The sequence below is a fragment of the Acinonyx jubatus genome, chromosome X (assembly GCF_027475565.1).
Source record: "Acinonyx jubatus isolate Ajub_Pintada_27869175 chromosome X, VMU_Ajub_asm_v1.0, whole genome shotgun sequence".
NCBI classification, from domain to species: Eukaryota; Metazoa; Chordata; class Mammalia; order Carnivora; family Felidae; genus Acinonyx; species Acinonyx jubatus.
In genome coordinates, this window is record NC_069389.1 from 61,107,386 (window position 1) to 61,133,768 (window position 26,383).

Below are 26,383 nucleotides of genomic sequence, written 5' to 3' on the forward strand. Positions count from 1 at the left end.
CTCTCCCATTTGTGCTCTGTCTCTCTCAGTCTCTCAAAAATAAACATTAAAAATAAAAGAGGGACATGTATCTATCACCCCTTAAAAAAAATACAGGTAAATAAGAACAGTCAAACCTACCAGATTACCAAATTAGTCCATTATTAAAGTAAGGTATCTACCCACTTCAAAAATTCTGGGAAGCAAGGTGCATGGGAAAATAACTATCTAGGAAACAAGAGATCTAAAACAAGAGATAGGTGTGGGAATTCCCAGAACAGTGAAAATAGATGAAACAGACAAGATTAGAATGAGAAAACAAGGCTCCAGCAGTATCATTTCAAAGAAAAAAGAAATAAACTGATCAATCACCTGATGTGTTTTAAAATTATTGAGGGATTTTAGGGTTTTACTAAAAACATAGGAAATGAATTAGTCATATGTATGCAGAAAATAAGAAAAAATAATCTAAAACATTATTAACTATAGAAAATGCTATGGGCATCCAGCATTAACTCTAGAAAATTAACTCCAGAAAATGCTGGGTGGCCCTGTTGGTTAAGCGTCTGACTTTGGCTCAGGTCATGATCTGGTGGTGCATGCATTATAGCCCCTTGTGAGGCTCTGTGCTGACAGCTCAAAGCCTGAATCCTGCTTCAGATTCTTTGTCTCCCTCTCTTTCTGCCCCTCCCCCACTCATTCTCTCTCTCTCTCTCTCTCTCTCTCAAAAATGAATAAACAATTAAAAAAATTTAGAGGGGTTCCTGGGTGGCTCGGTCGGTTAAGCATTTGACTTTTGCTCAGGTCATGATCTCATGGTCTGTGAGTTAGAGCCCCATGTCAGGCTCTGTGCTGACAGCTCAGAGCCTGAAGCCTGCTTCAGATTCTGTGTCTCCCTCTCTCTCTTTGCCCCTCCCCCTCTCATGCTCGCTCACGCGTATGCATGCTCTCTAAAAAATAATCATTAAAAAAATTTTTTGAATGGGGCGCCTGGGTGGCTCAGTCCATTCAGCATGGACTCTTGATTTCGGCTCAGGTCATGATCTCACAGTTTGTGGGTTCAAGCCCTGCGTCTGGCTCTGTATGGATAGCACAGAGACTGCTTGGGATTCTCTCTCTCCCTCTCTCTCTGCCCCTCCCTGACTCATGGTCTGTCTCTCAAAATAAATAAACATTTAAAAAAAAATTTTTAAAGAAATTTAGAAAATGTAAAAAGGAATGTAATCATTATACACAATATGTATATACACATGTATATGTGTGTGTTTGAGATATACATGCAATAAACACTACGTAGCCCTGCTGTGAATATTCACTGTTATAGTCATGCAAACACTGACTAACGATTTCACCAGAACTGTGGCATAACCATACTGAGGGAATGGGAGGAGGGAATTCTGTGTTTGGCAGGCAGTAGATGAAAACTAAATCTGCGGTTATCATATAATAATGGTAATGTCTAAAACTGAGAAATAAAGAAAACAGCATTATAAGCATATTAAACAGAATCATATAGGTAAGAGCAAAGAACGTCTAGAAGAACTGAGTCATTACCTTTGAGTAGAGTCTGAGTAGAAGACTTTTTTTTTGAATGTAGCCTTATGATAATATTTGATTTTTAAAAAGCACATTTATTGAATTTAATAAAACGTTAATTAGAAAAGAAACATTATAAACCAATTAAAAGTACATGGAACATGTTTATATACAATTTAAATTATATGAAATAAACAGGAGAGGAAAATACAGCATATATCGCATATAGTGACTGCAGTTATGTGAAACACCTGTATATATACTGATAGGGATCAGAAGAAAATAATAATATAGAATATTAATGTCCATTTACCTAATGATTATTGTTTAAATTTTTAAAATACAATTTAAGTAACATCACAAAAAGAGATAACACTTAGAAGTACCGAAAAGTGAGATGCAAGAAGAGGTGTATATTACCATCCATGAGTAATTTTGCCAAAAAAATAACTGAATCTAAAACTGATCAGACCTCTACATCCAACAGTTTATAGAGCATACGGGAGCCAGTGAAAATACACCACAGAAATGCAACAAGAAAAGCTCAGAATATAGGAAATTCTACATGAATAATCTAGCTTTTTCAACAAATGTACTCCAAGAAAGAAAAAAAAATGGAAAGAGAAAAAGGAAAATTTTCAGATTTAAAATAGACTTACAAGGTATAACATTTAAATGCAACATAACATGTAGTAAGGCATTCTTAAGATCCTGATACATACCAACAATTTTTAAAAAACACTAATATGTTTGTGAGGGAAATGAAGAAATGTGGAATGTTAACTAGGTATTTGATGATACTATGGAAAGTCAAATTTTAAGCACAAAAAGGGTACCATAATAATGTCTAAACAGTACTTATCTTTTGACAATATACTCTGATATATATATAGACAGAATGATATGATTTCCGAGACGTCTCCAAAATAATATGAAGATAAGAGAATAGATGAAACAAGACTGGCCATGTGTTGTAACTGCTGAAGTTGGTAACTGTTGTTGGTACATGAAGATTTATAATACTATTCCCTTTGCCTGTATATCTGCTTGAAAACTTATAATCAAAAAAAGTTTATTTAAAAATTTAAAATACTTTATGAATTTCAGCAATAATCTTTAAACATTTTTCTACTTCATATAAAACACAATCACTTTGGTGATCATTCAAGAATTTCAAATCTTTCCATGTACCTAATTATATTAATATGGCCTAATGAAGATCTTAATTTGCATAAAATACTAATAGGGAAAAGCAACCATAACTAAAAATCTGTAGTGATTACAACATCATGTTTTTAAAATACAGAGATATATATGTATATATATACATACATGAAAAAATACTGAGATATATAAGTATATATATACATACATGAGTCATATTTTTTGAAATCATAAATAAAAACTGGCTTACCTCTCTCAATTTTTCTCGTTCACGTTCCCTCTCAGCAATACGTTTTCGCCTCTCTTCCTCTTCCTTAAGAGCATTTTGTGTTTCAGTTCTTAGCTTATCATCTTTAAGAATCTTTCGAATTTTCTTTCTGCCTTTTCCAGGAGACTTGGAATCATCATTTTCATCTTCTTCTTCTTCCTCTTCCTCTTCCTCTTCATCTTTATCTTCTTCAGAATTACTCTATGGAATTTAAACGATGAGAGATAAATACCACAAAATTGTCTAATTTATCCATTTCACATTCCAATAATTAATTTAACAAGAAAAAGTAAAACAAAACATACTGAAGAGCTTTAAAATTATACTTTGCAAAAAGGAAGAGCATTAATTGAAAACAACCCAGAAAAGGAGGTAAAGGACTGGAACAGATATTTCTCCAAAGATACAGAAATATCCAATAATCCTGTGAAAAGATGTTCAATATTACTTGTAATTAGGGAAATTTAAATCAAAACCACAGGGGTGTCTGGGTGGCTCAGTTTGTTAAGCGTTAGACTTCATCTCAGGTCTGGATCTCACAGCTTGTGAGTTTGAGCCCCGTGTTGGGCTCTGTGCTGACATGACAGCTCAGAGCCTGGAGTCTGCTTCAGATTCTGTCTCCGTCTCTCTATGCCCCTCCCCTGCTCGCTCTCTCTCTTTCCCTCTCAAAATAAACATTAAAACATTTTTTAATAAATAAATAAATCAAAACCACAAATAAGATACTATCTTGCACCCATTAGGATGACTATTTTTAAAATAAAAAATAAGAAGTGTTGGTGAAGATGTAGAAAAATTGGAAGCCTAGTACACTGGGTAAACAGTGTGATGGTGCCTCAAAAAGTTAAATATAGAATTACCACATGACCCAGCAATTCCATACCTCAGATTATAACCAAAATTAAAAGCAGGTACTCAAATATTTCTATGCCCACATTTATGACATTACTCAAAATACCCAAAGACGGAAACAACCCAAATGTTCATCAACAAATGAATGGATAAACAAAACGTGATATATACATAAAGAGAATATTATTTAGCCTTAAAAAGAAAGGAAATTCTGATACATGCTACAACACGGACGTGCCTTGAAAACATTGTCAGTGAAATAAGCCAGACACAAAAAGACAAATATTGTATGATTTCACTTATATGAAGTATATAAAATGGACAAATTCACAAACATAGAAACTGGAAGAAGTTACCAGAGGCTAATTACAGAGTTATCAGTTGTGAATGTAATTAAGACCACTGAAATGTACACTTAGAAATGGTTAAAAGTTTCATTTAAAAAGAAATGAGGGGCGCCTGGGGGGCGCAGTCGGTTAAGCGTCCAACTTCAGCCAGGTCACGATCTCGTGGTCCGTGAGTTCGCCCCGCCTCAGGCTCTAGGCTGATGGCTCAGAGCCTGGAGCCTGTTTCCGATTCTGTGTCTCCCTCTCTCTCTGCCCCTCCCCCATTCATGCTCTGTCTCTCTCTGTCCCAAAAATAAATAAAAACGTTGAAAAAAAAATAAAAAATAAAATAAAATAAAATAAAATAAAATAAAATAAAATAAAATAAAAAGAAATGAACCCGCCCCCCCCCCCCATCTGGGAGCCTAGTGTTGACAGAATGAAACATATTACAGAGAACTTGTACTTACATAATCCTGAGTACATGTAAGAAATTTCAATTGGCTAACATCATTGCTAGAAGAAGTTTACTCACACATGAGTCATTATTCAGGATAAAATGTTTCATGTCCTCAGAAAACAGAATACTTCTCGTCAACTCTATAGCTCCAAGAATGTAAAATAACTAAGAACAACTTAAAATTTCCATCAAATTTAGTTAAGGAACAAAAAAAAAATGATAATATATCACATTACTGCTATTTATGTATTATTATATTACTGCAAATATTATTAATATTACTGCATATTTATATCAATAAGTCAATCTTTCCACAAAAGTATTAAAATATAAATAAACCATAAAAATTAAATCAATGAATGGAATGCAAAGAGGTAGTAACATATTTACTATAGTCTATGGTGCCAGTTATGATTCAAGCACAGAATAAATGTCATTACCTTGTTTTCACTGGATGAGTCTTCTTGAACCTTAATGCGTCGCCTTTTCTTTTTCTGTTTATAACTCCGCTGATTTTCTTCCAACTCTGCTTTCTTTGCAGACCTAAAGAACATTTAAAATGAAAAATAAAATATTTCAGAAATTTCCTTAAATTAATTATATACTATTTTACTTTTTAATTTTTTTGAGAGAGAGAGTGTGCTTGAGTTGGAAAGGAGCAGAGGGAAAGGCAGATCATCTTAAGCAGACTACTTGCCCAGTGCAGACCCCAACCCAGGGCTCAATCTCACAACCACGAGATCATGACCTGAGCCAAAATCAAGAGTCGGACATTTAATTGATTGAGCCACCCAGGTACCCCTAATTAGATACTATTTTAGAACTGATTTTCCTTTGTGTACATTCCTAAAAAAGACAACAAAAACAAAAAGCAAAAACTCTTCACTAGGTTCAAAAAGGATAACCCTTATTTCAAATCCAATAATTAACATTTTAAGTTATTCAGAGGAGAGGTTTGGCATGAGTCATAAGATGGATGATGCCTTTAGAAATATAAATAGCCAACATACAAACAAAAAATATTCATCATCTCTTAGAAAAAAAAGGCACATTATAAAAGCTAGATGCTGGTTTCTTAAAATGAGCTTACAAACAAAAAAAGAAAATAGTAACAACTTTGGGCAAAAAAAAGTACTTTGGGCTTAGAAATTGGTGTATAAAGTTACATATTTTAAGACAGTACATTCCTGCCATAAATAACAGAAACACATATCAATGAGAGAAAAATGTGACTCCAGATAAAACATCACATTTGTGATGAACTGATTTTCCACAAGGTGTCAAGACAATGCAACAGGTAAAACAACATCTTTTAGATAAATGGTACTAAGACTAGTAGTTATCTACATGCAAAGGAATAAAGTTGGACCTCTATCTTACATCATATATAAAAATTAACTCAAAATGGATCAAAATCCCCTTAAAACAGACAGACATATAGATAGATAATGTTCTAGCTAACAGACTGCTCACTAATTTATTGTTGAAGAAGTAAGAAAATGGCTATAGACATATTCTGCTGGGGGGGGGGGGTCATAGGGAGAAAAAAACTGACCTGTATAAGACACTTTGAAAATATGTATGACAGGAGAGAGCTAAGATGGCAGCATAGTACAGGGACCCTAGGCTTACCCTGTCCCTCAAAGACAGGTAAATAACTATCAAATCATTCTGAATACCTAAGAAATTGACCTGAGAACTGATAAAACAAATGCCACAACTAGAAAGAGAGAAGAAGCCACACTGAAGAAAGTAGGCAGTTCTGAGGTGTGGTTTGGGGGAGAGACCGACCGTGTGTGCTGCAGAAACACCTGATTGCACAGAGATACACACAAGAACAACACATCCCCCAAAGCCACTGGTGGAAAATGAGAGGAGCTGATTTTCATGAGTTTTTGCAACCAGTGGAATCAAAGACTGGAGTATTAGAGGTTGGTGGGCTTGGCTAGAATAGAGACTGGAGTGCACTGTCCTACTACTGGACAGAAGGCAGGCAAGCAACCCTGTTGCTGTTTGTTCCACAAACAGTGCAATCTGTGCATGGGGAGACACTGTTCCCTCTTCTTAGAATGCATTTGTGAGAGGTGGCATTGCTTTATAAGGCAAAAAGACCAAGTGGGCACCATTCCCTCAAGAAAGTTTTGAGTTTAAAGTAGCAGGATTAGCTGTGATAGAGGTGAAAGGGCACTGCACTGCTCCAGGCAGGCAAGCAACCCGGGGAAAGACAGTGTGAAAACAGAGATCTGAAAAACACCTACTATGCACGAGTGGAAATTATTCGCTCTTCTAGAAGGGGTTCCCTCAGACGAGCCAGCATGGACTCCAACTGGCTGGTGCCATTTCCCTCCCCACCCTCAGTATAAACCAACTTCAGGAAACAACATGGCGCCAACATTGGCTGCTTAACCTGCTTACACCAAGTCCTATCCCCTTGTGCTCTGCTGGTACTGCTTTTCTCAGACAAGTGTCTGAGACCACAAGACCAGTAAACACCCATTCATGCACCACATCTACTGACCACAGAGCTCTGCAAAGCTTTAGTTCTAGTGGAAATACTATCAGGTCTCTCTTAGATAGCAGACAACAGCACACCTACTTAAAACGCACCACATTCTGGCCAAGGTCCCAACACTACCCACTGCAGGGAAGGAGAACCTCTGCAGATGACTAAACTGAGGAATAAAGCAGAGACACTTCCTGAAGTTCCGAGTCCTAAACATTATATGACCTCTTTTTCATGAAGCCATTACTCAGGAACAGCAAACCTAACAGGCTTTTCCAACACACAGAAAAAGATAAAGACATAAAGAAAATGTCTACATAGAGTAATTTATCCCAAAAGAAAGAACAAGAAAAGGTCAAAGCCAGAGATCTAATCAAAACAGATATAATATGCCTAATGCAGAATTTAAAGCAACAATCATAGGTTACTGCCTAGACTTCAGAAAAACATGGAAGACATCACAAACACATTTACCATAGAAATAAAAGAGCTAAAAACAATCATTCAAAAATTAAAACAGAAATAACTGAGATTTGAAACAGACTGGATGTAATGACCACAAGCATGGAAGAAGTAGACAAATGAACAAATGATACAGAAGATAGAATTATGGGGGTCGCCTGGGTGACTCAGTTGGTTGAGTGTCTGACTCTTAATTTCAGCTCAGTTCATGATCCCAGAGTCATGGGATTGAGCCCCATGTCAGGCTCTTCACTGGGTGTGGAGCCTGCTTAAGATTGTCTCTACCTCTGCCCCTATCCCCCACTCGCATGCTCTCTCTAAAAAAAAAAGAGGAAGAAGAAGATAAAATTACAGAAAATAATGAATCTGAACAAAAGAGAGAAAGAAGAATGATACATCATGGCATCAGGCATAGGGAACTCAGTGACACCATCAAATGTAATAATATTTGTATCATGAGAGCCCCACAAAAAGAGAGTAAAGAGAGTAAAAGGTATATTTGAGAAAATAATAGCTGAAAACTTTCATAATCTGGGGAAAGAAACAGACATACAAATCCAAGAGGTACAGAGAACTCCCATCAAAATCAACAAAAGCAGAACACCAAGACATATAATTAAATTCGCAAAATATAGTAATAAATAAAAAAATCATAAAAGCAGCAAGACAAAAGAAGCCCCTAACTTACAAGGGAAGATGCATAAGGTAGTAGCAAATCCCTTCATAGAAACGTGGCAAGCCAGAAAGGAGTGGCATGATATATTCAAAGCTGAATGGGAAAAATCTGCAGACAAGACTACTCCATCCAGCAAGGCCATCATTCAGAATCAAATGAGAGATAAAGAACGTCCCAGACAAATAAAAACTAAATGAGTTCATGACAACTAAAGCAACCCTGCAAGAAATATTAAAAAGGACTCTTCAAGTGGGAAAGGAAGACCAAAAGAGACAAAGACAAGAAAGGAACAGAGAAAATATCCAAAAACAATGACAAAGCAAGTAATAAAACGGCACTAAATTCATATCTATCAATAATCACGCTGAATATAAAAGGACTGAATACTCCAATCAAAAGACATAATGTACCAAAATGGATAAAAACACAAGACCGATCTATAATCTGCCTACAAGAAACTCATGATAGACCTATGGACACCTGCACATTGAAAGTTAGGGGATAGGTAAATATTTATCTTGTAAATGGATGTCAAAAGCAAGCCAGAGTCACTATATGTGTATCAGACAAACTAGATTTTAAACAAAAGACTTTAACAAGAGATGAAGAAGGTTATTATATCATAATAAAGGGGTCTCTCCAAAAAGATCTAACAATTGTAAATATTTATGCCCTCAACATGAAAGCACCCAAATATATAAAACAATAACAGACATAAAGGAACTTATTGACAATAATACAATAATAGTAGGGGACTTAAACACTCCACTTAACAATGATGGACAGAACACCTAAGCAAAAAATGAACAAGGAAACAATGGCTTTGAATGACACACTGGACCAGATGGATTTAACAAATGCATGCAGAACATTTTATGCTAAATCAACACAATACACCTCCTTTTTCAGAGCACATGGGACATACTCCAGAAAAGATCACACACTAGGTCACAAATAAGGCCCCAAGAAGTACAAAAAGATTGAGATCATACCATGCAACTTTTCTAACCACAACACGATAAAACTTGAAGTAAACCACAAGAAAACATTTGGAAAGACTACAAAGAGGTTAAAGAACATCCTTCTAAAGAATGACTAAGTCAACTAGAAAATTAAAGAAAATTAAAAAATACATGGAAACAAATGAAAATGAAAGCAGGACAATCCAAAACCTTTGGGATACAGTAAAACCAGTCATAAGAGGGGAAGTGTATACCAAGACAAGCCTAATGCAAGAAGCAAGGAATTCTCAAAGACAAAACCTAACCTTACACGTAAAGGAGCTAGAAAAAGAACAAGAAACATAGCCAAAAGGCAGCAGAAGAAGAGAAATAATAAAAATTACACGAAAAATAAATGACACAGAATCAAAATCAATAGTAGAAGAACAAACAAATCAATGAAACCAGGAGCAGGTACTTTGAAAAAAATTAATAAAACTGATAAACTCCTAGCCAGACATATCAAAAAAGAGAAAGACCCAAATAAATAAAATCACAAATGAGACAGGAGGGATAACCACAAATACCACAGAAATACAAACTATAAGAGAATATTATGAAAAACTTTATGCAAACAAATTGGTAAATATGGAAGAAATGGATAAATTCCGAGAAAACATATAAACTACAAAATTAAAACTGGAAGAAAAAGAAAATTTTGACAGACTGATAACCAGCAATGAAATTGAAATTGGTAGTCAAAAACCTCCCAAAATGGGTGCTTTGGGGGCTCGGTTGAGCGCCCAACTTCAGATCAGGTCATAATCTCACGGTTTGTGAGTTCCAGTCCCACGTCTGGATCTGTGCTGACAGCTCAGAGCCTGGAGCTGCTTCGATTCTGTGTCTCCTTCTGTCTCAGCTCCTCCCCCACTCACAGTCTGTCTCTCTCTCTTTCTCTCACAAATAAACAAACATTAAAAAAATTAAAAAAAAAAAAAAAAAAAAAAACCTCCCAACAAACTAAACTCCAGAGCCAGATGGCTTCCTAGGGGAATTTTACCAAACGTTAAAAGAAGAGTTAAGGGGCACCTGGGTGGTTCAATCAGTTAAGTGTCAGACTTTCACTTAGGTCAAGATCTCACAGTTTATGAGTTCAAGCCCTGCATCAGGCTTCTGCTGTCAGCACAGAGCCCACTTTGGATCCTCTGTCTCCCTTTCTCTGCCCCTCCCCTGCTTTCTCTCAATCTCAAAAATAAATAAACATTTATTAGAATATTTAATACCTATTCTTCTCAAACTAATACAAAATAGAAATGGAAGGAAAACTTCCAAATTCATTCTATAAGGCCAACATTACCCTGATTCCAAAACTAGATAAAAGACTCCACTAAAAAAGACAACTGCAGGCAAATGTCCCTGATAAAGACAGCTGCAAAAGTTCTCAACACAAAAGTAGTAAAAAAAAATCCAACAGCACATTAAAAAAAAATCATTCAACACAATCAAATGGGATTTATTCCTATGCTGCAAGGGTGGTTCCATATTCATAAATCAATCAACATGATTCGCCACATTTATAAAGGAAAGGTTAAGAATCATATAATCCCCTCAATAGATGCTCAGTAAGTACTTGATGAAGCACAGCACTGAATCTTAATAAAAAACCTCAACAAAGTAGATATATGTGGAACATACATCAACATCATAAAGGCCATGTATGAAAAACCCAAAGTTAATAAAATCAATAGCAAAAAACTGATAACTTTTCCTGTACAGTCAAGAACAAGAAAGGGATGTCCAGTCTCTCCACACTGTTATTTAACATACTAGTGGAAGTCTTAGCCTTAGCAATAAGCTAACAAACAAAAATAAAAGGTTTCCAATATCAGCAAGGAAGAAGTCAAACATTAACTGCTTACAGATGCCATGATATGCTATATAGAAAACATAAAAGACTCCACCAAAAAACTGTTACAAATGATAACAAATTCAGTAAAGTTGCAGAATTCAACTCTCTTTCATTTCTATACCCCAATAATGAAGAAGCAGAAAAAGAAATAAAGGAGTCAATCCCACTTCCAACTGAACCAAAAACCGTAAGATACCTAGGAATAAACCTAACCACAGAAGTGAAGTATCTGTACTCTGAAAATGATAAAACACTTATGAAAGAAATTGAAGAAGACACAAAGAAATGGAAAAACATTCCATGCTCGTGGGTTGAAAGAACAAATATTGTTAAAATGTCTACACTACACACAAAGCTATCTACATATTTATGCAATCCTTATAAAAATACCAACAGTATTTTTCATAGAACTAGACTAAACAATCCTAAAATTTGTATGGAACCACAAAAGACCTCAAAGAGACAAAGCAATCTTTAAAAAGAAAAGCAGGGGCAGGGGAGGAGCCAAGATGTTGGAAAAGCATGGAAGTTTTCTGTGTGTCTCATGTCCATGAAATATAACCAGACCAACACACCTAGAAAAATGATTGGAGGATTAACACAATGATCTGCATAAACTAAACCACAGAATTAAGGAAAAAGAGAAAAAATTCATTTTTATTTTGTTTTTAACAATATTTTTCATTAATTTTTATTACTATATTTTTTACTTCTGTGTGAACTTTCTTAAATTCTATTTTACTTCCATCATTTATTTTAGTCTACTTGAGTATATTCACCATTTCAAATTTTCAATTTCCTTTTTTTTTCTTTTTTTCGCTTTTTAATTTCTTTTTCTTGAATGCAGAAAAACTTCACTTTTACTTTCAATTTCTATTAAAAATATTTGCATTTAATTTTTTTACTAGTTTTTGCTTTTATGTAAATTTTTTCAAATTCTGTTTTACTTCCAACACTTTTTTTAGTCTACTACAGTGTATTCACTTTTTCAAATTTTCAAACGATTTCCTTTTTTTCTTTTTCTTTTTTATTTTTCATTTCTTTTCTTTTTCTTGAATACAGAAAAAGAAAAAATTCATTTTTATTGTTAATTGTTATTAAAAATATTTTTCTTTAATTTTTTTCTACTATATTCTTTACTTTTGTGTATTATTTTTTCCAATTATATTTTACTCCCATCACCTCATTTTACTCTACCTGAGTGTATTCATTTTTTCAAACTCTCAAACAATTACCTTTTTTTCTTCTTCCCTCCCCTTTTTTATCTCTAATCTGTCAAACCACTTTTGATACCCAGACCAAAACACACCTATGATCTAGCATCATGTAGTCAATTGTGTGTGTGTGTGTGTTTGTGTTTAATATTTTAATTTTAATATTTTTTATTTTTTTTAATTTCAATTTTTCTACTTCATCAATTCCTCTTCTCACTTCAAAATGACAAAATGAAGGAATTCACCCCAAAATAAAGAAAACAAAGAAACAACCACCAGGGACTTAACCAACACAGATACAAGCAAGATGTCTGAACCAGAATTTAGAATCATGGTAATAAGAATACTAGCTGCAGTCAAAAATAGATTAGAATCCCTTTCTGCAGAGATACAAGAAGTAAAAAATAGCCATAATGAAATTAAAAATGCTATAACTGAGCTCCTATCACAGACGGACGCAGTGGCGGCAAGGACAGATTAGGCAGAACAGAGAATCAGCAATATAGAGGACAAACTTATAGAGAATAATGAAGCAGAAAAGAAGAGGGAGATTAAGGCAAAAGAGCACAAATTAAGAATTAGAGAAATCAGTGACTCATTAAAAAGGAACAACATCAGAATCACAGGGGTCCCAGAAAAGGAAGAGAAATAGGTGTAGAAGGGTTATGTGAGCAAATGATAGCGGAAAACTTACCTAACCTGGGGAAAGACACAGACATCAAAATCCAGGAAGCACAGAGGAACCCCATTACATTCAACAAAAACCGACCATTAACAAGGCATATCATAGTCAAATTCACAAAATACTCAGACAAGGAGAGAATCATGAAAGCAGCAAGGGAAAAAAGGTCCCTAACCTAGAAGGGAAGACAGATAAGGTTTGCAGCACACCTATCCAGAGAAACTTGGCAGGCCAGAAAAGAGTGGCAGGATAAACTCAGTGTGCTGAATCAGAAAAATATGCAGCAAAGAATTCTTTATCCAGGAAAGCTGTCATTCAAAATAGAAGGAGAGAGAAAAAGTTTCCCAGACAAACAAAAATGAAAGGAGTTTGTGACCACTAAACCAGCCCTGCAAGAAATTTTAAGGGGGACTCTCTGAGGGGAAAAAAGATGAAAAAATACATATATAAATAAATAAATACCATAAGCAACAAAGATTAGAAAGGACCAGAGAACACCACCAGAAAGTCCAACTCTACAAGCATCATAATGCCAATAAATTCATATCTTTCAGTACTCACTCTCAACGTCAATGGACTCAATGCTCCAATCAAAAGACATAGGGTAACAGAATGGGTAAGGAAACAAGATCCATCTATATGCTGTTTACCAGAGCCCCACGTTAGACCTAAAGACACCTTCAGATTGAAGATAAGGGGATGGAGAACCATCTATCATGCTAATGGCAAACAAAAGAAAGCCAGAGTAGCCATACTTATATCACACAATCTACACTTTAAAATAAAGACTGAATCATGAGATGCAGAAGGGCATTATATCATAATCAAGGGGTCTTTCCACCAAGAAGACCTAACAATTGTAAACATTTATGTGCCAAATGTGACAGGACCCAAATATATAAATCAATTAATCGCAAACATCAAGAAACTCATCGATAGTAATACCATAATAGTAGGAGACTTCAACACCCCACTCACAGCAATGGACAGATCATCTAATCAAAAAACCAACAAGGAAACAATGGCTTTGAATGATACACTGGACCAGATGGACGTAGATATATTCAGAACATTTCATCCTAAAGCAACAGAATATACATTCTTCTCCAGTGCACATGAAACGTTCTCCAGAATAGAACATATACTGGGACACAAATAAGCCCTAAGCAAATACAAAAAGATCAAGACCATACCGTGCATATTTTCAGAACACAACACTATAAAACACGAAATCAACCACAAGAAAAAATTTGGAAAGGTAACAAGTACTTGGAGAATGAAGAACATCGTACTAAAGAATGAATGGGCTAACAAAACAGCTAAAGAGGAAATTAAGAAGTATATGGAAGTCAATAAAAATGATAACACCACAGCCCAAAACTTCGGGGACACAGCAAAGGTTGTCATAAGAGCAAAGTATATAGCAATCCAGGCCTTACTAAAGAAGGCAGAAAGATCTCAGATACACAACTTAACCTTACGCCTTAAGGAGCTGGAAAAAGAACAGCAAATAAAACCCAAAACCAGCAGAAGACAGGAAATAATAAAGATTAGAGCAGAAATTAATGCTATCGAAACAAAAAAAAAAAAAAACAGAACAGATGAAATGAAAGCAGAAACTGGTTCTTTGAAAGAATTAACAAAATTGATAAACCACTAGCCAGTTTGATCAAAAACTAACAGAAAATGAAGCAAATGAATAAAATCAAGAATGAAAGAGGAGAGATCACAACGAACACAGCTGAAATAAAAACAATAAGAGAATACTATCAGCAATTATATGCCAATAAAATGGGAAATCTGGAAGAAATGGACAAATTCCTAGAAACATATACACTACCAACACTGAAACAGGAAGAAACAGAAAATTTGAGCAGACCCATAACCAGTAAGGAAATCAAATTAGTAATCAAAAATCTTCCAAAACACAAGAGTCCAGGGCCAGATGGCTTTCCAGGCGAATTCTACCAAACATTTAAGGAAGAGTTAACACCTATTCCCTTGAAGCTGTTCCAAAAAATAGAAATGGAAGGAAAACTTCCAAACTCTATGAAGCCAGCATTACTTTGATCTAAAACCAGACAGAGACGCCACTAAAAAGGAGAACTACAGACCAATCTCCCTGATGAACATGGAAGTAAAAATCCTCAACAAGATATTAGCCAAGCGGCTCCAACAATACATTAAAAAAATTATTCACCACAACCAAGTGGGGTTTATACCTGGGACACATGGCTGATTTAATATCCCCAAAACAATTAACCTAATTCATCACATCAATAAAAGAAAGGACAAGAACCATATGATCCTCTCAATAGATGCAGAGAAAGCATTTGACAAAATACAGCATCCTTTCTTGATAAAAACCCTCAAGAAAGTAGGGATAGAAGGAGCATACCTCGAGATCATAAAAGCCATGTATGAAGGACCCAACACTAATATCATCCTCAATGGGGAAAAACTGAGAGCTTTCCCCCTAAGGTCAGGAACAAAACAGGGATGTCCACTTTCACCACTGTTATTCAACATAATATTGGAAGTCTTAGTTCTGCAATCAGACAACACAAAGAGATAAAAGGCATCCAAATCGGCCAAGAGGAGGTCAAACTTTCACTCTTTGCAGATGACATGATACTCTATATGGAAAACCCTAACGATTCCACCAAAAAACTGCTAGAATTGATTCATGAATTCAGCAAGTTGCAGGATATAAAATCAATGCACAGAAATCGGTTGTATTCCTATACACCAACAATGAAGCAACAGAAAGAGAAATCAAGGAATAGATCCCATTTACATTTGCACAAAAAACCATAAAATATGTAGGAATAAATCTAACCGAAGAGGTGAAAAATCTATACACTGAAAAGTACAGAAAGCTTATGAAAGAAATTGAAGAAGACACAAAAAAATGGTTAAAGATTCCATGCTCCTGCATAGGAAGGACAAGTATTGTTAAAATGCTGATACTACCCAAAGCAATCTACACAGTCAATGCAATCCCTACCAAAATAACACCAGCATTCTTCACAGAGCTAAAACAAATAATCCTAAAATTTGTATGGAACCAGAAAAGTCCCCAAATAGCCAAAACAATCTTGAAAATTAAAACCAAAACAGTGGGCATCACAATCCCAGACTTCAAGCTATACTACAAAGCTGTAATCATCAAGACAGTATGGTACTGGCACAAGAACAGACACTCAGATCAATGGAACAGAAGAGAACCCAAAAATGGACCCACAAACGTATAGCCAACTAATCTTTGACAAAGCAGGAAAGAATAGCCAATGGAATAAAGACAGTCTCTTCAGCAAGTGGTGCTGGGAAAACTGGACAGCAACATGCAGAAGAATGAACCTGGACCACTTTCTTACACCGTACACAAAAATAAACACAAAATGGATGAAAGACTTCCATGTAAGACAGGAAGCCATCAAAATCCTCGAGGAGAAAGCAGACAAAAACTCTTTGATCTTGGCCACAGCAACTTCTTACTCAACACGTCTCCGGAGGCAAGGGAAACAAAAGCCAAAATGAACTACTGGGACCTCATCAAAATAAAAAGCTTCTGCACAGCCAAGGAAACAATCAGCAAAACTAAAAGGCAACCAACAGAATGGGAGAAGATATTTGCAAATGACATATCGGATAAAGGGTTAGTATCCAAAATCTACAAATAACTTATCAAGCTCAACACTCAAAAAACAAATAATCCAGTGAAGAAATGGGCAAAAGACATGAATAGACACTCCTCCCCAGGAAGACATCCAGATGGCCAACCGACACATGAGAAAATGCTCCACATCACTCATCATCACGGAAATACAAATCAAAACCATAATGAGATACCAACTTACACCCGTCAGAATGGCTAACATTAACAACTCAGGCAACAGATGATGGCAAGGATGCGGAGAAAGAGGATCTCTTTTGCATTGTTGGTGGGAATGCAAGTTGGTGCAGCCACTCTGGAAAACAGTATGGAAGGTCCTCAAAAAACTAAAAATAGAACTACCCTATGACCCTGCCACTGCAGTACTAGGCATTTATCCACGGGATACAGGTGTGCTGTTTCATGGGACACACACACCCCATGTTTATAGCAGCACTATCAACAATCCAAAGTATGGAAAGAGCCCACATGTCCATTGATGGATGAATGGATAAAGAAGATGTGGTATATATATACAATGGAGTATTACTCAGCAATCAAAAAGAATGAAATCTTGCCATTTGCAACTATGTGGATGGAACTGGAGGGTATTATGCTAAGTGAAATTAGAGACAGACACACAGCCATTCATATGAGGACTTTATGAGACAAAACAGATGAACATTAAGGGAAGGGAAACAAAAATAATACAAAAACAGGGAGGGGGACAGAACAGAAGAGACTCATAAATATGGAGAACAAACTGAGGGTTACTGGAGGGGTTGTGGGAGGGGGAATGGGCTAAATGGGTAAGGGGCATTAAGGAATCTACTCCAGAAATCATTGTTGCGTTGCTAATTAACATGGATGTAAATTTTTAAAAAGAAAATTAAAAAAAAAAAAAAAAAGAAAAGAAAAGCAGGGGTGCCTGGGTGGCTCAGTTGGTTAAGTGTCTGACTTTGGCTCAGGTGATGGTATCACCGTTCATGGGTTGGAGCCCCACATCAGGCTTTGTGCTGGCAGCTCAGAGCCTGGAGCCTGCTTCAGATTCTGTCTCTCTCTCTGCCCCTCCCCTGCTTGCACACTTGCTCTCTCTCTCAAAAATAAATAAACATTAAATAAACTTTTTTAAAGAAAAGCAAAGCTGGAGGCATCACAATTCCAGACTTCAAGTTAGAGTACAAAGCTGAAGTGATCAAGACAGTATGATACTGACACAAAAGCAGACACACAGATCAATAGAACAGATTAAAAAAACTGAAATGAACCCACAACTAAATGGTCAACTCATCTTCAACAAAGCAGGAAATATTATCCAATGGGAAAAAGACAGCCTCTTCAACAAATGGTGCTGGGAACACTGGGAAGCAACATGCAGAAGAAAGAAACTGGACCACCTTGTTACACCATATGCAAAAACAAATTCAAAATCAATTAAAGGCCTAAATGTGAGACAGAAAACCATCAAAATCCTAGAGGAAAACACAAGCAGTAACATCTTTTACACTGGCCTTAGCAACTTCTTACTAGATATATCTCCTGAGGCAAGGGAAACAAAAACAAAAATAAACTATTGGGATCTCATCAAGATAAAAAGATTCTGAACAGTGAAGGAAACCAGCAACAGAGCTAAGAGAACCACTGGAATGGGAGAAGATATATGCAAATGACACACCTGATAAAGGGTTGCTATCCAACAATGTATAAAGAACTTATAAAACTCAACACCAAAAACTTAATTAAGTTAACAGGCAGAAGATATGAATAGATATTTTTCCAAAGAAAACATACAGCTGGCCAACAGGCACATGAAAAGATGCTCAACATCATCGTGAAAATGCAAATCAAAACTACAACAAGATATAACCTGACACCACTCAGAATGGCTAACATTAACAACCTAAGAAACAGTTATTGGCAAGAATGTGGACAAAGGGGATCCTATTACACTGCTAGTGTGAAGCAAACTGGTATAGCACTCTCCAAAACCATATGTATGTTCCTCATAAAGTTAAAAATAAAAAAATAAAGTTAAAAAAAAAAAAAACCCTCAGTGGCTCAGTAAGATGAGTGTCCGACTCATGATTTCAACTCAGGTCATGATCTCATGGTTCACTGGCCGAACTCTGGATCAGATCCTCTTTCTGCTTGGATCCTCTCTCTCTCCCTCTCTGCCCCACTCCCACTCCTGCACTCTCTTCATCTAAAAATAAATAAACTTTTTAAAAGCTAAAAATTGAACTACTCTAAGATCCAGCAATTGAACTAATAAGTATTTGTCCAAAGGATACAAAAATACTGATTTGAATAGATACATCCATCCTGATGTTTATAGCAGCATTATCAATTATAGCCAAATTATGGAAAAAGCCTAAGTGTCTCCACTGATGAATGGACAAAGAAGAGTGTGTGGGGGGACTGTGTGTGTGTGTGTACACATACACCCAATGGAATATTACTCAGCCATGAGAAAGAATAAAATCTTGCCTTTGCAATGACATGGATAGAGCTATAGAGTACCATGCAAGCAACATTAAGTCAGAGCAAGACAAATACCATATTATTTCACTCATATGTGGAATTTAATAAACAAAGCAGATGAACAAAGTGGGAAAAAAATAGGCAAACCAGAAAACAGACTCTTTACTACAGAGAACAAACTGAGGGCTACAGGAGAGGAAGTGGGTGGAGGGATGGGTTAAATGGGTGATGGGTATCAAGGAGGGCACTTGTGACTGGGTGTTGTATAAGTGATGAATCACTAAATTCTACATCTGAAACTAATATTACACTGTATGCTAACTAACTGGAATTTAAGAAAAACATGGAGGGGAAAGCAAAAACATGACAACACATAGGACAAAATTTTTAAAATTATACAAGTTGATGGGGCGCCTGGGTGGCTCGGTTGGTTAAGCGTCCGACTTCGGCTCAGGTCATGATCTCTTGGTCCATGAGTTCGAGCCCTGCGTCAGGCTCTGTGCTGACAGCCCAGAGCCTGGTGCCTGTTTCAGATTCTGTGTGTCCCTCTCTCTGACCCTCCCCCGTTCATTCTCTGTCTCTCTCTGTCTCAAAAATAAATAACCGTTAAAAAAATTTAAAAAAAAATAAAATTATACAAGTTGGACCTACAATGTCACTTTTAGTAATTTGCTCTAAGGGAAATAATCAAACACGTGTGTGAATACACACACATACATATATATGTGTGTATATATACATTATAAAAACATTATAATAAAAATATTTCTATATCTCTATATATGAGAGTATGCACAGATTTTTATGACTACAATATCTATACTAGAGAATACTGATAACTATCTAAACATACAAACCTAGAAGCTTAGGTAAAGTTTCATAAAGGTTATAGGGAAAGATAGGATCAAAGTCCTACATATAAGAGCCAAAACTATAAAACCTGTCAAAGAAAATAGCCACAAATCTTTATTAAAAACAGATAACTTGCACTTCATCAATATTAAAAACATTTGTGCATGAATAGATACTGTCACGAAAGTGAAAAGATAATCACAGAATGGGAGAAAATATTTGTAAATCACATATCTGACATGGGTCTTGCACCCAGAATATATAAAGAAAGCACTGTTACAAATCAACAATAAAAAAGTCCACACAATTAAAAATTGGAAAAGGCATTTAGACAGGTCTTTCTCCAAAGAATATATACAAATGGCCAGTAAGCACATGTGAAAATGCTTAAAACTAAGAATTAAAATTAAAATTATTAGTCATTTGGAAAAGTAAATCAAAATCACAATGAGATGCCACCACACACACACTAGGTTGGCTAAAATCCAAAAACCAAAAATAATAAATGTTCATGAAAATGTGCAGAAATTGGAACTCTGGCACACTGCTGGTGGAAATGTAAAATGATGAGCCACTGTGGAAAAAAAAGTTGACAGTTTCTTAGAAAGGTAAGTATAGTATTACAACATAACCCAGCAATTCCACTCATAGGTATATTCCTATAAATATGAACATATATGACTGTGCAAAAATTGTGTACAAATGTTCATAGCAGCATTAGTCACAATATCCAAAAAATGGAAACAACCCAAATATCTATCAAGAGATGGTAAATAAACAAGCAAAGTATGGATTTATATGCTCAATGAAATATTATTCACCCATTAAAAGTAATAAAGTAGGTGTGCCTGGGTGGCTCAGATTCTGGGTGGATCATGACTTCAGCTCAGGTCATCATCTCGCAGTTTGTGGGTTCAAGTCCTGCATCCAGCAATACACTGACAGCTCAGAGCCTGGAGCTTGCTTCAGATTCACTCTCTCTCTCTCTCTCTCTCTCTCTTTCTCTGCCCCTCCTTTGCTTGTGTGTGCACTCGCTCGCTCTCTCTCTACCTCTCTCTCTGTCAAAAATAAATAAATAAACTTTAAAAAAAAAGTAATAAAGTAGCCAGATCAGACTGGGAAGCTCAGGACTCTTGTTTTCCCACAGAAACACAGAATAAAAAGCATGTGGTAAAAAGTAACTTTTGGAAAACTCCATAAACCAGTTAAGGAACTGCAGCAACCTAGTGAACACCTAACCAAGAATCACATTTAAATTGACAGGATATTTTGTTATTTTTTTGCTCACACTTGCTGCACCCCATTTCCAACTCAGTTCAACAGGATCAGCAGGAACCTACCCAATTCTCAGCTCCTTCCCCAGGAATGATGGCAAAGAATGAAACTTGCAGGGCACCTGGGTGGCTCAGCCAGTTAAGCATCTGACTTCAGCTCAGGTTATGACCTCGTGGTTCATAAGTTTGAGAATTGCGTGGGACTCTGTGCTGACAGCTCAGAGCCTGGAACCTGCTTCACATTCTGTGTCTTCCTCTCTCTCTTCCCCTCCCCTGCTCTCTCTCTCTCTCTTAAAAATAAACATTAAAAAAAAGAATTAAAATTGCTTGCAATGTTCTGACTTTTCTGGGGGCTGCCTAACAGAAAGGATCTGTCTCCTTTAACTCAGAGCACACAAAAGCACACGAAAAGAGGCTCAACATAACTTGCCATTACGGAAAACACATATAAAAACTGCAATAAGAAAGCATCTAACAGGACAACCATGTGGCTTAGTTGGTTAAGCCTCCAACCCTTGGTTTCAGCTCAGGTCATGATCTCATGGTTTGTGAGTTCGAGCCCCGTGGTGGGCCCCACACTGACAGTGTGAAGCCTGCTTGGAATTCTCTCTCTCCCTTTCTCTCTGCCCCTCCCCTGCTCTCTCTCTCTCGGTCTCCATTGAAATAAATTAATTAATTTAAAAAAAAAAAGCACCTAACAGTCATGTGGATGGCTAGTAGCCTCTCCCACTCCCACAAATCCAGAAACGAACAAGTGCTGGTGAGGATGTAGAGAAAGCAGAGTCTTTATGTACTGTTGGTAAGAATGTTATGAGTGCCTGGGTAAGCATCTGACTTTGGCTCAGATCATGATCACATGGTTCCTGAATTTGAGCCCCACCTCATGCTCTGTGCAGACAGCTCAAGGCCGGGAACCTACTTCGGATTCTGTCTATCCCTTTCTCTCTGCCCTCCCCCCCTCCCTCCCTCCCTCCCTCTCTCTCTCCCTCAAAAATAATCAAACGTTAAAAAAAATTTTAAGGGGCACGTGGGTGGCTCAGTCAGTTCAGTATCTGACTTCGGCTCAGGTCATGATCTCATGATTCATGGGTTTGAGTCTCATGTCAGGCTTTGTTCTGACTGTATGGAGCCTGCTTTGGATTCTCTGTCTCCCTCTCCCTCCGCCTCTCCACCACTTGTGCACCCGCTCTCTCTCTCTCTCAAAAATAAACATTTAAAAAAGTTTTTAAAAATTAAAAAAAAAGAATGTACAACGATACAGCCACTCTGAAAAACTATTTGGCAGTTCCTCAGAGTTAAACACAGCCTATGATACCATCCAGCAATTCCACTTCTGGTATATAACCAACAGAATTTAAAGCAGGGACTGAAGAAATATTTGTACACTCATGTTCATAACAGAATCATCATTTGCAATTGTAAAAGGTTCAAGTAAGCCAAGTGTTCAATGATGGATGAAGAAATAAACAAAATGTGGTGTATGCATACAGAACATTATTTAGCCTTAAAAAAGAAGTATACTGTGATATATGCTGCAACATGGATGATGCTTGAGGATACTGTACTAAGTGAAATAAGCTGGCCACAATAAGATAACAAATACTATATGATTTCACTTATATATGGTACCTATAGAAATCAAATTCAGAGATACAAATGGTAGAACAGTAGTTGTTTGGGAATAAGGGAAAGGGGAGTTATTGTTTAATGGGCAAAGTGTGTGTTGTGCAAGATAAAAAAAGTTATAAAGACTGACTGCAGAACAACGTGAATGTACTTATCACTACTGAACCATACAATTAATAGATAAAACAGTATATTTTATGTTACATGTTATTTTATGATCATTTAAAATTTTTTAAAAAGATAAAAGTACTAATACAAACTACAGCATGGATGAACCTTCAAAACATTATTCTAATTGAAAGAATCCATTCATTTAAAAAAACATATTGAGGGCACCTGGGTGGCTCAGTCGGTTAAGTGTCTGAATGTTCACATCGGCTCACATCATGATCTCATGGTTCATGAGTTCAAGCCCTGTGTCAGGCTCTGCACTGATGGCACGGAGCCGATTGGGATCCTCTCTCTACCTCTCTCTGCCCCTCCCCAGCTAATGCTGCACAATCCCTCTCAAAATAAATAAACATTAAGAAAACATATAATATGAATCCGTTCATATAAAATGTCCAGAATAGGCAAATCCATATATAAAATAGATTAGCTTTTGCCAGGGAATGGAGGGCAGGAAGAATGGGAAATGACTGCTAATGGGTACAGGGTTACTTTCTGTGGTGAAACTGTTCTCAAACCAGATAGTGCTAGTGGCTGCAGAACTTGTGAATATTCTAACCACTGTATTCTGCACTTTATTTTTTAAATATATATTTATTTATTTTGAAAGAGAGAAAGAGAAAGCACTAGCAGGGCTCCATGCTCTCAGTGCAGAGACCCAAGTGGGGCTCGATCTCACAAACTGCAAGATCATGACCTGAGCCAATATCAAGAGGCAGACACTCAACCAAATGAGCCACCCAGGTGCCCCTGTATTATGCACTTTAAAATGATGAGAACACTAAGAAATAATGGCCAGGGATTCAATCAATGCAGATATAAGTAAGATGTCTGAACTAAATTTACTTTAAACCATTAAATTAAAAACGATGATTATAAGGATACTAGCTGGGCTTGAAAAAAGCATAGAAGACACCAGAGAATCCCTTTCTGCAGAGATAAAAGAACTAAAATCTAGTCAGGCCAAAATTAACAATACTATAACCGAGATGCAAACCCAAATCAAAGCAATACAAAAAAGGATGGATGAAGCAGAGGAGCGATTCACTATATAGAAGATAAGATTATGGAAAATAATGAAGCTGAAAAGAAGAGGAAAACAAAGATCAGAGGTCACAAAGGCAGACTTTGGGACATCAGCAATTTTTTAAAATGTAGTAATATTCAAATCACAGGAGTTCCTGAAGATGATGAGAGAGAAAAAAGGGTGGTAGGTTTGTGTTAGCTAATTATAGCTGAAAACTACCCTAATCTGGGGAAGGACACAGACATCAAAATCCAGGAAGCACAGATAACGTCCATCAAATTCAACAAAACCTAAGAACCACCAAGACATATCATAGTAAAATTCACAAAATACACAGACAAGGAAAAGAATCTGGAAAGCAGAAAGGGGAAAAGTCCTTAACCTTCCCTAACAAGGGAAGACACATCAGATTGGCAGCAGATCTGTCCACAGAAACTTGGCAGAGCAGAAAGGAATGGCAAGATATAATCAATGTGCTGAATGGAAAAAATATGCAGCCAAGAATACACTATTCAGAAAGGCTGTCATTCAAAATAGAGGGAAAGATTAAGACTTTGACAGACAAACAAAACTAAAGGAGTTTGTGACCACAAAACCAGCTATACAAGAAATTCTGAGGAGGACTATTTGAGTGGAGGGGAAAAAAAAAGAATAAAGACCAAAAGCAACAAAGACTAGAAAGGACCAGAGAGCATCACCAGAATTGGCAACTCTACATGTAATAAAATGTCACTTAATTTGTATCATTCAATAATCTGAATGTAAATGAACTAAATGCCCCAATCAAAAGACATAGATAGGGTATCAGAAGAGTTAAGAAACACAAGATCCATCTATCTATATGCTGCCTACAAGGGACTCATTGTAGACCTAAAGACACCTGCAGATAGAAAGTGAGGGGATGAAGAACCATCTGTCATGCTAATGGTTACCAAAAGAGAGCTGGAATAGCCATATGTATTAAACATAAACTAGATTTTAAAACACAGACTGTGACAATACAGTCTATCCATCAAGAAGATCTAATAATTGTAAATATTTATGCCACCAACATGGGACCACCCAAATATATAAATCAATGGGAAACATAAAAAAACACACTGGTGATAAGATAACACAATAATTGGGGATGTTAACATCCCACTTAGAGCAATAGAAAGGTCATCTAAACAGAGAGTCAACAAGGAAACAATGGCTCTGAATGACACACTGGACCATATGGACTTAACATATATTCAGAACATCCTATCCTATAGAAGCACAATACACATTCTTTTCAAGAGCATATGCAACATTCTCCAGAATAGATCACATGCTAGGTCACAAATCAGCCCTCAAGAAGTATAAAAACATAGATGGGATGCCTGGGGGGCTCAGTGGGTTAAGTGTCCAACTCCAGCTCAGGTCATGAGTCGTGGTCTGTGATTCTGAGCCCCGCATCTGGCTCTATGCTGACAGCTAAGAGCCTGGAGCTTGCTTCATATTCTGTGTCTCCCTCCGTCTGCCACTCCCTCACTCATGCTCTCTCTCTCTCTCTCTCTCAAAAATAAATAAAAACATTACATTTTTTTTAAATAAATAAATAAAACAGGGGCGCCTGGGTGGCTCAGTTGGTTAAATGTCCAACTTTGGCTAAGGTCATAATCTCATGGTTTGTGAGTTTGGGCCCGCGAAGGCTCTGTGCTGATAGCTCAGAACCTGGAGGCTGCTTCGGATTCTGTGTGTGTGTGTCTCTCCACCCCTCCCCTGCTCTTGCTCTGTCTCTCTCTCAAAAATAAAACATTAAATATTTTTTTAAAAAAAGATAGAGATCATACCATACATATTTTCAGTGACAACACTATGAAACTTGAAGTCAACCACAAGAAAAAATTTGGAAAGCCCTCAAATATACAAAGGTTAAAAAACATCCTACTAAAGAATCAATGGGCTAACCAGGAAATTAAAAAATAAAAAATTACAGGGAAGCCAACGAAAATAAAAACACGGCAGTCCAAAACTACGGGATGTAGCCTATGCAGTCCTAAGAGGAAGTATATTTCAATTCAGTCCTATCTCATGAACCAAGAAAGGTCTCAAATACAGACCCTAACCTTACACCTTAAGGAGCTAGAAAAGAAGAACAGAAAATAAAGCCTAAACCCAGAAAAAGAAAGGAAATTATTAATAAAGATTATAGCAGAAATAAATGATATAAAATAAAATGTTCAACAGATGAATGAAACTAAAAGCTGGTTGTTGAAACAAGTGACAAAATTGATAAACCCCCTAGCCAAACATATCAAAAAGAAAAATGACCCAAATAGAGAAAATCACTAAGGAAAGAAG

General features: G+C 36.5%; 1 protein-coding gene across 13 annotated transcripts in view; it reads right to left on the reverse strand.

Moving 5' to 3' along the window:
• Positions 1–26,383, reverse strand: part of ATRX (ATRX chromatin remodeler) — a 307,952-nt gene that overhangs the window by 131,209 nt on the left and 150,360 nt on the right. For all 13 annotated transcript variants that reach the window (XM_053202513.1, XM_053202509.1, XM_053202506.1 and 10 more), the window contains 2 exons: positions 5,026–5,128; positions 2,930–3,148 (listed from right to left, as the gene is read on the reverse strand). In XM_053202513.1, coding sequence (XP_053058488.1) covers positions 2,930–3,148; positions 5,026–5,128 — 322 coding nt within the window. The remainder of the gene's footprint in view (positions 1–2,929; positions 3,149–5,025; positions 5,129–26,383) is intronic.